This window comes from Chroicocephalus ridibundus, chromosome Z, assembly GCF_963924245.1.
Source record: "Chroicocephalus ridibundus chromosome Z, bChrRid1.1, whole genome shotgun sequence".
Lineage (NCBI taxonomy): Eukaryota > Metazoa > Chordata > Aves > Charadriiformes > Laridae > Chroicocephalus > Chroicocephalus ridibundus.
Genome location: NC_086316.1, coordinates 61506243 through 61521763, shown reverse-complemented (window position 1 = coordinate 61521763; position 15521 = coordinate 61506243). Strand labels below are relative to the sequence as shown.

General features: G+C 38.5%; 1 protein-coding gene across 1 annotated transcript in view; it reads left to right on the top strand.

Moving 5' to 3' along the window:
* The window catches only part of HOMER1 (homer scaffold protein 1), a 101035-nt gene that overhangs the window by 13669 nt on the left and 71845 nt on the right, over positions 1 to 15521 (top strand). The window contains exon 2 of the mRNA XM_063320804.1: positions 10493 to 10649. Coding sequence (XP_063176874.1) covers positions 10493 to 10649 — 157 coding nt within the window. The remainder of the gene's footprint in view (positions 1 to 10492; positions 10650 to 15521) is intronic.

Here is a 15521-nt window from a genome sequence, read left to right as displayed (position 1 = left end):
TTCTTTCCCCCTCCCCCCCAAAAAAAACCTGTAGGTCTTTTATTGATTCTGAAGGCTACAGATACTGTCCGTGAGGACCATGTCTAGAAAATGTCTATTTATTTAAACTCAAGAAAATTGGTGGCGCAGAGCTCAGGACACTGTAACTTAGGGGTTGTATGACTGTGTGTAAAGTGCTGTGCCGAGCAACAGGAGAAGTTCAAGATGAACAGTTAAGCTGCTTTAGGTTCTCCCTTAAAATATTTCCCTGAGTTCTGTAAGAGTAATGTCACTGACACACAGATCTGTTGCATGGGAGATTTTAAATGCAGATTGCAAAGGAAAGATTGCCTATGTACAGAGATTATCAAGGAACTAAAGAAATTAAAAGGAAAACCTGGTTATCAATTGCTTTTGGACCTTTCTAAACTTTTTTCCGAACAGATATGAATGACACTTCTTCCTTTGCTACGTTGTGCTGTGTAGGCTTCATTTTTCTCATTTCTGTGTGTGTTGCCAGTGTGGCAAAGTTCCTTTTCCATGCTATAGAATAGAGGGTAATGAGTATTTTTAGGCCATTGCGTGCCTCTTTCTTATTCCAGCTGCATCTTAGCTTAGTTTACTATATGTAAGAGCTGTTGCAGGAATGTTAGCAGCTAGACTACTTTCAGAAATGTCTCCTTAGCCTGTTGTTCCGGGGTTCTTTCGTTCATAGAACAGAATCTGACCTTAGGTTGTTTTTCTCCTTGCTTCTGGTTAACACTTTCAGTGACTAGATGTGGAAAATAACTATACATCTTAAACTTAATTGTCTAGTCATAAAGATAGAAGAAATCCTTTCTTGACAAGAATTTTTGGACACAGCAAAATCCAGGAATAAAATCCAACTTTGTATCAATGTTTACTATAGGTAAATATCTATCCTAAAATCCAACTTAAGATAGTTTAGCTGCTCTTAAGTTATTAAAAGTTGCTGATTAGTTCTCCAATCTTGTAATTTAAAAACAAATTTAAGGTAAAAGTTAATTCAGAGATACTTCTGTCCACTTACCTGCACTATTTAGAGACATAATCACCTAGGTACTTAGAAAAATCATGAAGGTGCCTGTATCGCTGTAACAACTTAATAAGTGAAAAGCATGAAGATAAAGCTGAGTACTCGTCCTTGGCAATACACTTTATATTATCTCATCTGACTCTCAAGGTTTTCACTTGACCCACAATAGGAAAATGAGCTTTTAAAGGTTGGGTGGAAGGGCGAAAAAGAAAAGCCTTAGAGAGATGGACCTTCACGCAGCTGTTGGAGGAACTTTCGTATTCAGTGACAAATTCTCGGTGTGGATGTTTTCTGTAAAACTTCAGCTGGTTGCCTACCTGCAGACTTAAGCAGCGTGTGATAGCTGGGGGCATTGGAGGACAGGCGTTTCTTAAAACCCCACAGAATTATAGAAGTGAAAACAAATCCAATGTTTATGTATTTTTCTTCCTTTTTAATTACGGACTACATATCCTCTTGGTATCTTTTTTATTCTTTAGTGTAAGCAGTCCCATGTTCACTGACATGACACCAAAAATTGTAGAGTTTTGGTGTTTTTTTTCCCCTTACTCTAGAACGTAAGACTTAATTTCAAGTAGTATCTATTTTATTCAAAACATTGAAGTTTGCATCTTAACTGGAAAATGTAATTTAGCATGTTCTGTTTTGATCAGGACATTGAGGGCACGTTGGCTCTGCTTGTTCGAGCTCAGCAGGAATGCCTTTACCATCTTGGAAGCCCCAGAAAACTGCAATGCTAGACTGCAAGTTGTTCTGTGCAGTTCGGAGGCAGACTTCTAGCAGAGGTTCAGCATGCCAAGGATGAGGAACTATTGAGAGACTACCTAGATGGCAGGATGAAATGCCTGAGCTACAGGTGTAATTGTGACTCACATCTAAGCTGAATTTTACTGCAGAATCCTGGGCACTATGTCCTGTTCCTTCTCTGAAGAATGTGTGTACATTTTCATGTTTCAGTTTTTGCTTTCTCCAATTTGTGAGAAAGCAAAACATGATTTTTTGCAGATGATGTGGCCATTATTTAGTAAGACCCACCTAATACCACTGTATCGTGGATGAATTTTTGTCTGTTCCTTGTTTGAAGGAAAATAAGCGGACACTGTCAGTTTTTCAGTATATTCTGAGAAATAGTAATGCAACTAGAGAATTCACTTAAGTCTTATCTACTGATATCTCAAATTTGCTCTGGAAATTAAAAGAAGGAACAAATTAAAACATCTGTCATGCGTTGAAGTTAACACTGACCAACTAAAATAATTTATTCCATCAATCTCATTAATTATAAGTTAATACATTAAAGCCTTCCCTGCCTGATTTTAGGCATCTGAAGATGAGATGAGACAAAAGACAATTCTTGGTTTCTGAGTGCTTGTGCATTTTCTGTGCCTTGTGATAGGGTGAGGGCCAAGGATGGCTGCAAGGGGTTTGTTCCTAATGCAAGATACTGAGGGCAGAATCTCTTTGTTTGGTGTGCTTAAAGTATGCCAACTGAACTCGTGACCAACTATATTATTAACACACTTTGTCATATCTTTGAGGTATATATATAATGTGTGTGTCTATGTAAAAAATACTGATCAGAGCATGTCAAAATGAATGTGACATTAAGGCCATGAAGGACAAGCAGGACAAAGAAGAGTATCAGAGACAAATATTTAGGGGACAGATGTTTAAGGAACCCTTTCTCGTAATGTTTCGTAGGGCTTTCCCAGTCAGTGAGATGCCTGAACAGAAGTGCTGGTAAAATAGGTTGGAGAAGTGTATTTTCTAAGAGGGAGAGTGCTAGGAAAGAGTTGGTCAGGCCAAATGAATGACTTGCAATGACGCAAGAAGGTAGGTCTGAGAAGATGGATCAGAGCCAGGTCGCTTGGGTCCTGGTCTGAGACTCGCTCCATTCTCCTGAGCCTGCGTCCTGCCACCACCACTGTCCTGACAACAAACTCATTGCCCCTTGGCTTTTCTTGTCCTCTGTGGAGAGTGGGAACCAGGACACTGATTTGCCTTGTGATTTGCAACTCTGCCAGCTTCCACACTGTTGATGTTACAAAGTTTTAAGTCCATAATCTCTAGGCTGTACTACAGTTAGTTTTAAATCTGTGCTGGGGAAGAAGATCTTTACTACTCTACAGTTTACCAATAACTACTATCCTTCACTGGTCTCTTATGAATGGGAAGCTCAGACAGAAGAGGAATGAGTTTAAATTAACATTCTCATTGCTCTTCATAATTATGTTTTGGGGGGGGGGTTGGGTTGGGGTTGGGTTTTTTGTTTGTTTTTTTTTATTTGTTTGTTTGTTTAATAGCAAGAGCCTTATTTCCCCAGGTATGTTAATGCCAGCTCTTGCAATTTTATATGATGACTATAAATTGTAAGTGCTGTCTGCAGTTGTCTTACAGTGCCTGCTTGTAGGATACTCCCTGCCTTTCTTCTCTCCCTTCCCCCTCCGGAAAGTTTCATCTTTGGGCTTCCTGAGCATTTAGTTGAGATTGGCACATACAGAGTGGTTAATTTTTTTCCTAAATGGGACTATTTTGTAGGATTAAATGCTCATAAAGATGCCATCAACATCAATGGATGTGCCAAAACATTATGAGAAGGAATCGATTTCAGAAATGTTTCCTGCCCTACAGTTTGAAGTTACCTGCTTTCCTGACTTGCCTCGTGTATCATACAAAAACCTTTATTCATTGATACAAATAATCATAAGTAGGCAGTTTTCTACTGATGAAAGTCTATAATCACTGACTTCATTAGAGCTCTCTGTTATTTACTTATAGGTGTCAAATTTAGCCTAGCTTGTATAAAACTGTATTCTTTGCATCTGGCTGTACACATATGTATTTTGCACATACTTCTTAGTGATGTTGAGTTGTGAGGTTTTTTTGGTTTTTTTAAAGCCTAGGGTTTTAAGGGATGCAAATAGAGTGCAACTTTTCCCCCTCATGGCTGAATAGCTCTCACGTTTCAACTAGTCTTTGTAGGGACATTGACATTTCAAAGATAATAGATTTCTGAGAATTTTATGAAAATAAAGAGACATGTTGAAAAGAGTGCTTGTTGGAAGAGCAAGGGCTCAAGTTCTAATAGTCACAGAGGAATCTCTTGGGTCAGATATTCTGCCCCAAAATGCAGGAAGGTTTTGGAGGGAAGTTTCTTTTTGTTGGACACTGGAGGTTCAACTGTGGGTTAGAATTTTGCTTTAGACCAATTTTTATTAATTCTGCTATTTGTAAAAGTACTTCAAAAAACATCCCCAAAACTTGGTAAAGAAGAGGAAAAGGGGTTGCCATCATCACCAACAGCTCCTTATTAAATAAACAGAGTGTGGAACTATGTGATATGCTGTGTCTTTGGGATGATACAAAATAGTGTGGTGAGCCGGACTAGGGAAGTGATCATCCCCCTGTACTCGGCACTGGTGAGGCCCCACCTCGAGTACTGTGTTCAGTTTTGGGCCCCTTGCTACAAGAGGGACATTGAGGTGTTGGAGCGTGTCCAGAGAAGGGCTACAAAGCTGGTGAGGGGTCTGGAGGACAAACCTTATGAAGAACGACTGAGGGAGCTGGGGTTGTTTAGCCTGGAGAAGAGGAGGCTGAGGGGAGACCTTATCACCCTCTACAACTACCTGAAAGGAGGTTGTAGAGAGATGGGGGCTGACCTCTTCTCCCTGGTGACAAGTGATAGGACGAGGGGAAACGGGTTCAAGTTACGTCAGGGGAGGTTTAGATTGGATATTAGGAAACATTTTTTCACTGAATGGGTTATTAAGCATTGGAACAGGCTGCCCAGGGAGGTGGTGGATTCACCATCCCTGGAGGTGTTTAAAAAAAGGGGAGATGGGGCACTTAGGGACATGGTTTAGAAGTGGCTTTTGTCAGGGTAGGTTAAAGGTTGGACTCGGTGATCTTAAAGGTCCCTTCCAACCTCAGCAATTCTATGATGCAGGTGTAAAATTGGATGAGTATGAGGTCCTGAGTCACATTCCACTGGAATGGGTACCATGGTATATCTGCTATATCTAATTATCTGTCTTCACTGTTAATAATACCAGTGCTCTGGAGTCTTTTCTTGTAAGCTGTTTTCCAGGGACTGTTATATGAACCCATCACAGAATCATTTCCAGTTCTAAAAAGTGTTTTCCAACTTGGACAATATCTTAGAGCATGTTGTGATTTCCTGTTCACTGGACTAAAGCTAGTAAGTCTATTTGAATTCTAAAACCAGCTATGACAGCCCGTTTAACATTAGTGTCACCATTGTGCAGTGCAGTTTAAGAGGGGACTCCAGGGGACTTTGCTTATTTATACATGCTTTAATGTTAGAAGCTGTTTCATCAGTTCAGTATGGGGTTTGCCATTATCTTCTGAAGTTATTTGACATCTAAGGAAATTTAAAAATCTGGTGTTTGAATAGTTCTTCTGTATTTTCAAAGTCTGATCTGTAATTTGATTGAATTAGAACTAATTCAGACTACGGTCTGTATTTCTACCATCTTTGAAACTTCTTTGTTTACACTTAAGACTAGAGCTAATGAGCAAAGAAGATGGATGAAGATGCATAGAAGCTGTAGGGTGGGCAACAGTGGAGGGGAAGGGGCAGAGTTTATGGGCTGGGGTTTGAACTTTTCCTTCGTAAAAATAGACAATACTGGGCATCAAAATGTCTACTGTAGATTTATAAAAATAAATGTTAAAAAACAGGCTACAACTTAACCCTTGGAAAAGCAAAGCGTTGGAGCTGGCCAGGCTGATTAAGCTGTCAGGCCTGGCAGCTGTCTTGTGGTGTGTCAGCAAGGCCTTGTCTCATGATCACCCATGACAAAACACTAATTTCATAGAAATGTAAATATTAGCAGATCACTAAATGATTTCCTTTTGACTTCCTGCATCTTATGTCCGTTAAGTATGGTGTGTTACCTGGTTTCAAGCTGAAACAGTTTAGTTGCTCAAAACTTCAGATCCTTGGAAATCTAATGTACAGCATGTAATCGTGTTATTGGCAAAGATAAATGTATTTTTTAATTACTTTACTTGTTCTGCCTTCAAATCCTGAAAATTTCCTGGTATTATTTGTGATGGTGTGCTAACTCAGAAGTGAGTAAAGATCTAATACTAAATGTTAAACAGGAACAAAACAGTTTAGAAAACAGCTTGAAGGCACTGCTGTGTGCAGCATTATGTAGCTATAGAACATATTCTATGAAGTAAGCTGTTGAACTTTATAGGTAAATAGGTGCATATATGTATGAACTTCTAACTGAATACAGAAAACTTACCAAGCTTTTTAGGAACAACTTCCTAAGCTTTTACTGACCTTGCGTAAACCTGACTCAAACCCAAAACATAACAGCAAAAGCAGGTCTAAGAATGTAAGTGTAAAATTAGATAAACAACTGGTGGCGTAGGAGAGATTTTAATCTGGTTGCTCGATTTTAACTTCCACTTTTTTCACTATCTCAAAACTTGTTTTGAGGCATCAAAGTTGTTACTTTATGTATGTAATATAGAAAGCAAAATCTTAAGATGTACTCATTTCACAAGTATGCTGAGTATGTTTTTTTCAAGTACTTTATGATTTTAATTTTTATTTCAAGGTGACAATCATCAGTCACTTTCTGTCCAGAAGAAGATTTCATTTCAGAGCAATTTCCATACAACAAGAAGCCGATGTTAGGCAATACTGTCCCACAAGCTAGAGTATACAGTATTTATCAGACTTAAGAGCATTTATAGGAATAAGGGAAATTCTATGTTTTTCTCTTGCTTTGAATTGTGTTTGCAGAGCTTGTTGACTCAGACTTTTGAGAAGCCATTGTCTGTGTTTGGATGCCATAGTTGACAAATCAGTTTTGACTATAGCTGCACTTTTAATCTCTCTCCTCATTTCTTTTCAGGCATCTCTCCTCAAGCTCAAGTTACTCTACTCCTTAGAGTAACAAAAGCTTGCCACAGCTTTAAAAACAAGCTAGGGAGAGTATTTTTCAAGACCGTAGCAGAGCATTGGGAGAAAGCTCTTGGTATGCTGTTATTTTGAAAAAGCAAAAAGGTCCTGAATCTGAGGATAATCAGCAAATGCCTGAGAAATCATGCAGAGAGTTCATGTTGTCTGTTATGGGGAGAGATTACCTTGGGTGACAGATACTGTACAGGCGCAGAACTCGCTGTGTGCAGGATTATCGCCAGGAAAAACATGTATGTGATGCCTGCCGAGAGAGTTTGCGGTCCTTAGGGCTGCCAGAGCATGTGTGCTGAGTGTGCAGGCTGCCACAGGCTGAGGGCAGCACACCTTGTGTCCAGTCTCTGCTGTGGATGTGGGTAACTTGGAGTGTAGTTGTACTCCAGTTCTGAGCATGGGGATGTTGTCCTGTTTTTGAATGCACAGGGCATCATCTTCCTCTGAAACTCTGAGACTGAAATCTGAAGGGTGGGATCTTGCCCTGTTTGCAACTTGCAAATGTGATGAAAAGGACTTCCAAGGCACATTTTGTTGGACTTGTCTTGAAAACAGTCTTGTATGTGGACTACATGTGCATCAAAACCAGTAAGCCTGGATAATGCACTTCGGAGTTTTTAAGATCCATATCATGAAAATAGAAATTGTGGAAATGATTGACATAAACATTAGTTCTCATCGACTTTTTCATTACTCGGTAGCTACTTAGAGCTACCAAAGCTGAGCTGAGTAGGAAGACCCCATCACACTGGACCTGTGGATTCATCCCCTTTTGTCCTACTGTTTGGGGAAAATCAGTCTGCTTAGAGATTTAAAACTTCTGGTGTATTTGAATGCTTTGGGGATCCAAGAGGCTGTTATATAAAGTTTTATCTCTGTTTTTCTGTGTTTGTGGCAGGGAGGAAATGTCATGTGCAAGAAAACCACTGTGATTCAGGAAATTTAATTCAATTTAGTTTATTGCCCCAATCCTGGGGCAGATCCTGGTCTGTTCTTGTGTCTGCACAGGGCAGTCCCTGACTACCAAAACCCTGGCAATTTAGCCCAGTATGCAGGGGGAAGGGAGAGGGGTGTGTAATTTAAAAAATATTTTTAGCATCATTAACACACCATAAAGCGAGGCAGGTAGGACATCAACTAATGCTGTAGAAATTCATACCTTCTTTTCAGTAGCCTTGTTGTTTTTACAGTACCTAAACAGAATCCCAGCCTTGAGAAAGTTTAGATATTATGGCAGTGGAAGTTACTTTGGAGTCATGGTAAACGTCAGTGTGGGGAAAGAAATAAGAGGAAGGAGATCTTCAGCACTAGTGTTGGCATGATCTGGAAGTGCCAGGCATGTCGAAGAATATATATTTTTTTAAAAAAAAGCAAATATTAATTATGGATTAGCAAGGAAGGTTCTTTCTAACCTTCTGTACTAACTTAAGCTTCTTTTGTGAAAGCTTTAATTAGTGTACGATACGGAAAAATGAAACCTTATGTTCTTATATTCGGTAGTCTGCATTTTTTTGAAAAGGATGTGTTAAGGTGTCAAAATGGAAAGAGTGGTTGAAAACTCTGTTCATTCAACATTTCTTCTAAGACTAGCTTAGGACTGATCATGTATCAATGAATGGATTTCTGCATCGATGTTGAAAAAACCTGGTGTGACTCTGCCTGCTTAAGCGGTAATTCTCATCCTTCTTCAGTCCTCACATTGCCTCTCAAGTCCAGAAGGACTTAGCACTTACTTCTTTTTAGGTTGTGTTTGACCATTGTAATGTTGCAGTCTAAGCAAATTAAGAACAGCAGTGTATTAGCCTTAATGTTTCTGCCATGCCTGAGTCGATGTTTCTAATAGTCAAAGTGTGTTACTATGGCATTCTATTAGTTTCTTTTCTTTTTGTTCAGCACCAGCATATTTCTGGAAAAATGAATGACTTCTTTTTGTAATTAGTGATGAGTTCTTGTCTTAGTTCCTATTAGTGTCTTTAATGAATACTAAATACTTTCTGGTAATGAAAGAATGAAAAGAGGAAGCTAAAAGAGGAAGAGAGGAGAGGGAAGAGTAGGGAACTGATAGGAGGTTTTTCACAGGACTGTTTTTTCATATTTAAAGCTGTTCTCTTCTTTCTATCTCAACTCTGTATAAGCAAAAGTAGATTTAATTTTTTTTTAATATATAAACATATATTCTATAATATATATGAAATTATATTTTTAAATATATGTTAATTATCTGAGCACTTAGCAAGGGAAAAAATAAACTGTTCTCCTATTTAACTAATACTCCTGTAGCTAGTACTACTTCAACTGAATTAACTGAAACTTCCAGACAGGTAGGACATCATGTCCTGTCTGGATAATGGAACTACAAAAAGTTTGAGTAAAGGTTGATTAGCTGAGGTGTTCAGTGACGTTTGTATGGAGGACTAGCATGTGCACTGATTCCCCTGGCCTGGCTTCCTTCTCCTTTAGCTTTCACTGAAACTCTCTGTTTCGCTGTCTTGGTCTGTTCTGTGTCCTTCCTGTCACTTCTTCCAACACCCAACGTAGGAGAACACCACATCTCCTGGCAGGATGAGCTTCAGGGAGCCTTAACTCCCAGCTGGGTAATACGATTCTCCTGCTGAAAGCAGCTGGTCTCAGCTGTTCTTGCTGCCAAGTAGTAAAGCTATTTCTAAGAGTTCACATGTACTCCTTTGCAATGAGGCCAGATTGAAACCTTTAGACTATGAGTACCCAAAGTCCTAATTTTTAATTTTGCTGTTATTTTGGGCAGAAAAATGTATTAAAAGCTTACCTCTTAAAAGGAGATGAGGGCAGGAACAAAGGATGTGTTCTTCACATCCTGGCAATGGGAGAAAACAAGAGAGTCCAAAAACCTAAAAAGTTAAATCCAACTTAAAGTTCTGGTACTTAATATCTTTGGGATTTGATGGCAACATTCCCTGAAGAATACAGCAATCTATTTGTCACTAAAATGTACCTAAATTTAAATGGAGAACCATCATAGTGATACTAAAATATTTTTAGATTTCTGTGCAATACTGTGTGTCCTGATAATGATCAGAGGGAAAATAAATTGTAAATTGATTAGAATAATCAGAGTGTTAAAAGGTTTTTGAGAAGATGGGGGTTTGAAGTCATACACATTCTTCAGTGTGCAGTGTAATGAGATGAAGTTACACATATATTAATGCCAGTTTATTTAAAGGGACAGATGAAGGGCAAGGGCTGCGGAGATGATGGGACAGGACTGAATCTATATTTAGAGATATCTGTCTTTATCTGACTCTACGGTTGGGAGCTGATTTTTGCCTTAGAAGGCTTGCATTTTGTTTGCAGATGTGTATTAACGCACTTATCTGCTCTACGGGGCAACAAATACAGAAGTTCTTAGGAAAAATTTATCATGCAAAGTGAAATGTGTGCATCTTAGTGGGCACAACTGGAAGATAACTTGTGTGCAACGATATTACGTACAAATTGGATTCATGACTTTACTCTCTATCCTTCAGGGAACAACCCATCTACAGCACCCGAGCTCACGTCTTCCAGATTGACCCAAACACTAAGAAGAACTGGGTTCCCACCAGCAAGCATGCTGTTACTGTGTCCTACTTCTATGACAGCACAAGAAATGTCTATAGGATAATCAGTTTGGATGGCTCAAAGGTAAGTTTTATTTCAGAAAACTTCCTTGCTTTGTCAATTTTTGTATTTATTTTCTAGTCTGGTGTCCTTCATATATGTTCTTAGATGCATTTACTGACATGATAAAATGATAACATTGCTTCATTACATGTTTCATGTGTTTATCTGAAAATGTTATATTTCCATATGTTCCATGTATTTCCATGCCTTTCCATGCAATGTTTACTTTGATAAATCTATTGCTGAATTTGAGTGATGACCTGTTACTTTGTATTATGAGCCAGCTAAAAAGGAATTCCCTGTGAGAGGCCCTAAAAAGTACAAATAGGTTTAGAATAACCTGTTTTCATTCCCGCGTTCAATGATCTATCGATATTGTTGGCTTCAGTATTATGAAAGACATCTGTTCAGTGCCATAAGCACTTAGTAAATCCTTCTTTGTTACGTAATCTTCCAATTTTTACTGTAGAGAATGTGAGGATTCCCTCCTAATAAAGCTCTCCATGGTAAGCTTATATCAAAAATCAGTTTGGTATTTTGTGTTTGTTTTTTTATTTATTTTTAATTAGGAAGGATAATGCTGTTGTAAGAAGCCTTGTCTAAGAAATTAATTTGGCATGGAGAAAATATTTGACCGTTCCTTAGGTTCTACCCCAAGAGGGTATAAAACCAGTAAGTTTACAAACAGCATATCAGAAATCTCTGCAGTAAGGACATTAAAGATATACAGAGTGTAACAAGAAGTTGTAATCCTTTCAAGAGACTTTCATTTGCAGCTTCTGGAGAGGCATCAGTTCATGATGGTTGGAACTGAAATACCCTGTTAGAGCATGGCAGTATTCACAGAGATTTTGCAGCTATTTATTGAAAGCTGAAATATATTGCCCTGCGTTTTTTTTAAATATCCAGACTGTTGCTGATTTAAGTAAGGAAGGAGAATTTCTATCATAAAGAAGTATGTAGAAATATCTCACGGTCAGAGATCTCTATATGATACTACTGTCAGTGATATGAGACTCTGGTATCAAAGCCTACCAGAATTTTTCTCAAGTTTAAGTCTTATGTTTTTTCTTTCCTTCTAGCCTTCCTTCAGATGTGGGGTTTTTTTTGTAGTTCTGTCAAGTAATTAAAATTCCTTTTATCAAATAGTTAAAATACCTTTTGTGTGAGTGTTTATTTTGGGATTGGAACTAGGTGCTACATGAAATCAAGACTACCAGTTGTAACCTGTAGCACCTTAATTGATCTGCACAGCTTACAAAGTCCTTATTCTGGTATCTACTGGGGTTCCTTTGCCTTTGTCCAAAGCTGCAGCTCCTGCAAAGTGGCTGCTGAGTTAAATTGTCAAGCATTTGTTCGTCTCTTTATTTGTTTGTCTATTGCAGCTTTTCCTTTGCATTTGCAGTATTATTGGCAAGGTATATTGATAATGCAGTCTATCAGTTTTATTTACTCTCTCTGTGATTGCTGCAATCCTAATAATGTTTTTACCCAAGTGTTAGAAGTCTGACTAAGATCTAGGATCCCAATCATGATTAAGAAAGACCCATTGTTTTAGACATCACAACATTGCTCTGAAACAGACACAGGTGAATAGCAGGGGGACCCATGGAAGAATTTTAAGGTTTTCAGCATAATTCCCAGAGAATTTTTTTATTTTTAATTAAAGCCCCATCTTTTTTAACATGTCTGCACATATACAGTATAGTATGTACAAAGGGCTAAATATAAAGCATTCTTAAGTTTGGAATGTGTCCAGATAGTGTCTCTGCTATATGTCATACAGCTGGGTGTCAGTAACACTACTGGCCTCTGAGCTTGTAATGCCTTATATTGTTGATTGTTAGATTTGCAAAGGAGAAAAAGCTATGCAATGTAATTCTCCCATTTTAAGTTTTGAAATGAAACTGAATAAAGATGATTTTGTGGGGTTTTGTTTGTTTGTTTGTTTGTTTCTTAAAACAAAATTTACATTGAAAATGTCTCAAATACAGATGTTGCCAGTGGCCACAAGCTGCTGCTCCCCTCCCTAGGAGGGAATAGATGTATGATCCAACCAGGTTTTATTGTAAACCTTGGTGCTGGTGGGGTTTACAGCACCCTGCGGGTTTGTATGGTGGAGAGAAGGATGTGCGTGTGGCTGCTCAGTTACAGCGGCTCAGGTGCTGAGCAGTAAGTCAGTAAGTCACGGCAACTGACACGTATGTTCACTTAGACGGCAGTAAGGAAAGTCAGAGAGCTACTTTAGATCTGAGTGATAATCCTATTTCTGTCATACGCCCTCCCCTCTCTTTAGGTCAGTGGGTTTCAGTAGGATTCCTGAATAAAATTTAATGTCTGTACTGATTGTATGAATGCCATAAATGTTTCTTCTTGAAAACAAAAGGACATTTTAAAGTCATGATCTTCACTCACCTCTGAGGGATACTACTGTACATTGCAGATTCCCACTTGAATTTTCTTGTGCGAGTCTTTGGTGTATTTTTAGAGAGGGTTTTTTTGCTTATTCTGTATCAATAGGTATGAGTCACATTGAGCTGAGATAGATTTTATAGAAGCAAATTCTGCTTATTTTTAATCCATTCTGTGTAATGTTGTTTTCTGAAGCTACAGTCTCCTCTTAAAATGCCTTGCACAAGTAATGGTGCATCTACATCTAACTTGACGCCAGAAAATTTTCTAGGGCCATAAGTTCAGCGTTCAGTGTACAGACCATATTTTAGAGTCGTACACAGTATCTAGATCCCTGTTGCCCATGGCAGGGGGATCCTGATGCAAATAACCTGATACAACTCAAGGCTGTTTTCTGTGACCTCTTGAGTAAGTACCTTTTATGCGACCTTTTTCTCCTGCCACTCTAGGAATCAAGAGAAAGCCTGAAAAATAAAATTTCTTATGCAATATGACATGACAACATTGAGCAGTTGTTGCTAAGGCTTTCCGTTCTCATTAATTATGTAGTCATTTCATAGCTCCTTGGAAAAGTGTGTTTTAGTACTTCTTTCTCCTAGGTGATGGAAGGAAGCTTCTGTTATTTCTCTAGTAACACTAGGCAGACACTAAGATTATTCCCAGAATCATGCTGTCTTTTCTGTTCAACTGGTGGTCACTGAGAAAAGAAAGGAGATCAAGTAATGTGGTTCCTGCAGTACTAATTAACTCTCTGATCATTTTTTCATAGATGCAAGATAGGAAAAGAACCCTAAAAATTTGTGCTCATCTAAACCAAGAGAAGACTGGAAAAGAGTGGTTTTCCAGTCTGTAGGTTCCATGAGCTTTGTATGTATTATTTCTGAGTCAAGTCTCCCATCAGTGTTACTGCAATAGATGATCCTTGTGTTTTCAAGACTGCTGTAAAATAAACTAGTCACACAGCAAAGTGATAACCTTTTTAAAGCTAAATACAGGTTTTAAGTAAGGCCTGTAAGCACAGGTCTTCAGTGAGCTTCCTTTGAAGAAGTTAAAAAATACTGTGCGTTTTGATTATTATTGCCATCAATTTTAGCACAAGATGAAATCATATTTGACCACAGCTGTGTATCTTGCAGCTGTTGGATTTGCAGTCAGTAAAACGAACAGCTAAGACACATGCCCTATTTTCTCATAGCTAAACTAATATGAAAGGAAAACATGAAAGCTATTTTATTATTCCAACAAAATCTAAAGATAACAAAAACAGTTTTATTCAAAAGCTAAATGTCTGCCTGTCAGATTGACTCTGTTCTGGTTTTAAGATATTCTTGTACGTTTATACTAACAACGTTCTTAAAAGTTGATGAAATATTTGACACTTGTTATACTGGTAACTCTACAGTGAAGTCTGGTGTAGGGGAGAGCAGTTAAGCAGTACTTATTTACAGTAGACAAGACAGGCTTAATTATAAATTCTAATTTAAAAAATAAATCTTTATTTTGTTTTTAATCTGAAGACATGAAGGATTCATATCTAGTATTTTCCAGAAGTAGCTGACACTGACTGTTTTTGTAGTATGCTCTAGCATTGCACTTTTTAAAAGCATAATTAATTTAGCATGTGAGAGATCTAATTCAGAGAGGATTGAAAGCCTTGATTTCCTTGTAAAACTTGCAAATCTAATGAAAGGACTCTTTTTTTGTATCAGTGGGATATGAATGTAGTCTTCCCAATGGGGAACTTGCTGGTTTTGGACTAATACTGACCGACCACTGGAGGGAAGCATCCATATTTTTCTCTGCTGGAAAATAAAGGGAAGAATTGCAGCAACTCTTTCTCAATACAATTATTTTTTTTTAAAGTTTTCTTCCTACCTTTCTCCCTTGCAAGGAAGCAATTTGACAGCCACTGTAACCCAACCTAAATGCAGACTGCTGTCAAAGCACATGCCCCATTCTGGTCCAGGCAGCCTGGCCTGGGTTCTCTTGAGCAACCAGCCATGTGGTCAGCCGACGCAGTGATCAGTCTCGGCTAAAAATTGGTTGGTTTCTGCAAGGTTTTTCACTGGGTTATTTTGCGACCAGATATGCCACTGTCACTGCAGCAAATGCCAGTCCTGCAGGCTTTAAACCTGCCTGTTGCTTGGAGGTCCTAAGTCCCTGTCCTCAGAGTTGTCTTCCGCATTGAGGAAGTTACATCCATGGCATAATATGCACACTCTCAAATCTGTGATGTAAGCTCAAATTAATCAAGCAATGGATGGAACTAAGGCCTAAGCAAGCTAGACAACATAGCTAGAGCTTGAGTTGGGAGGAAGACTTTTCTACACTGTCCCCCCAACAATTTAATTTCAAACATATCACTGTTGACAGCTTCCACAGCAAGACAGGCTGAGCATTAAGAAAACTTGCACAGCATTGTTCTGGGCTTCCGCCAGGTTATTTCAAAAGAGGACTTCCAGGCACTAACAGTGCACAAGG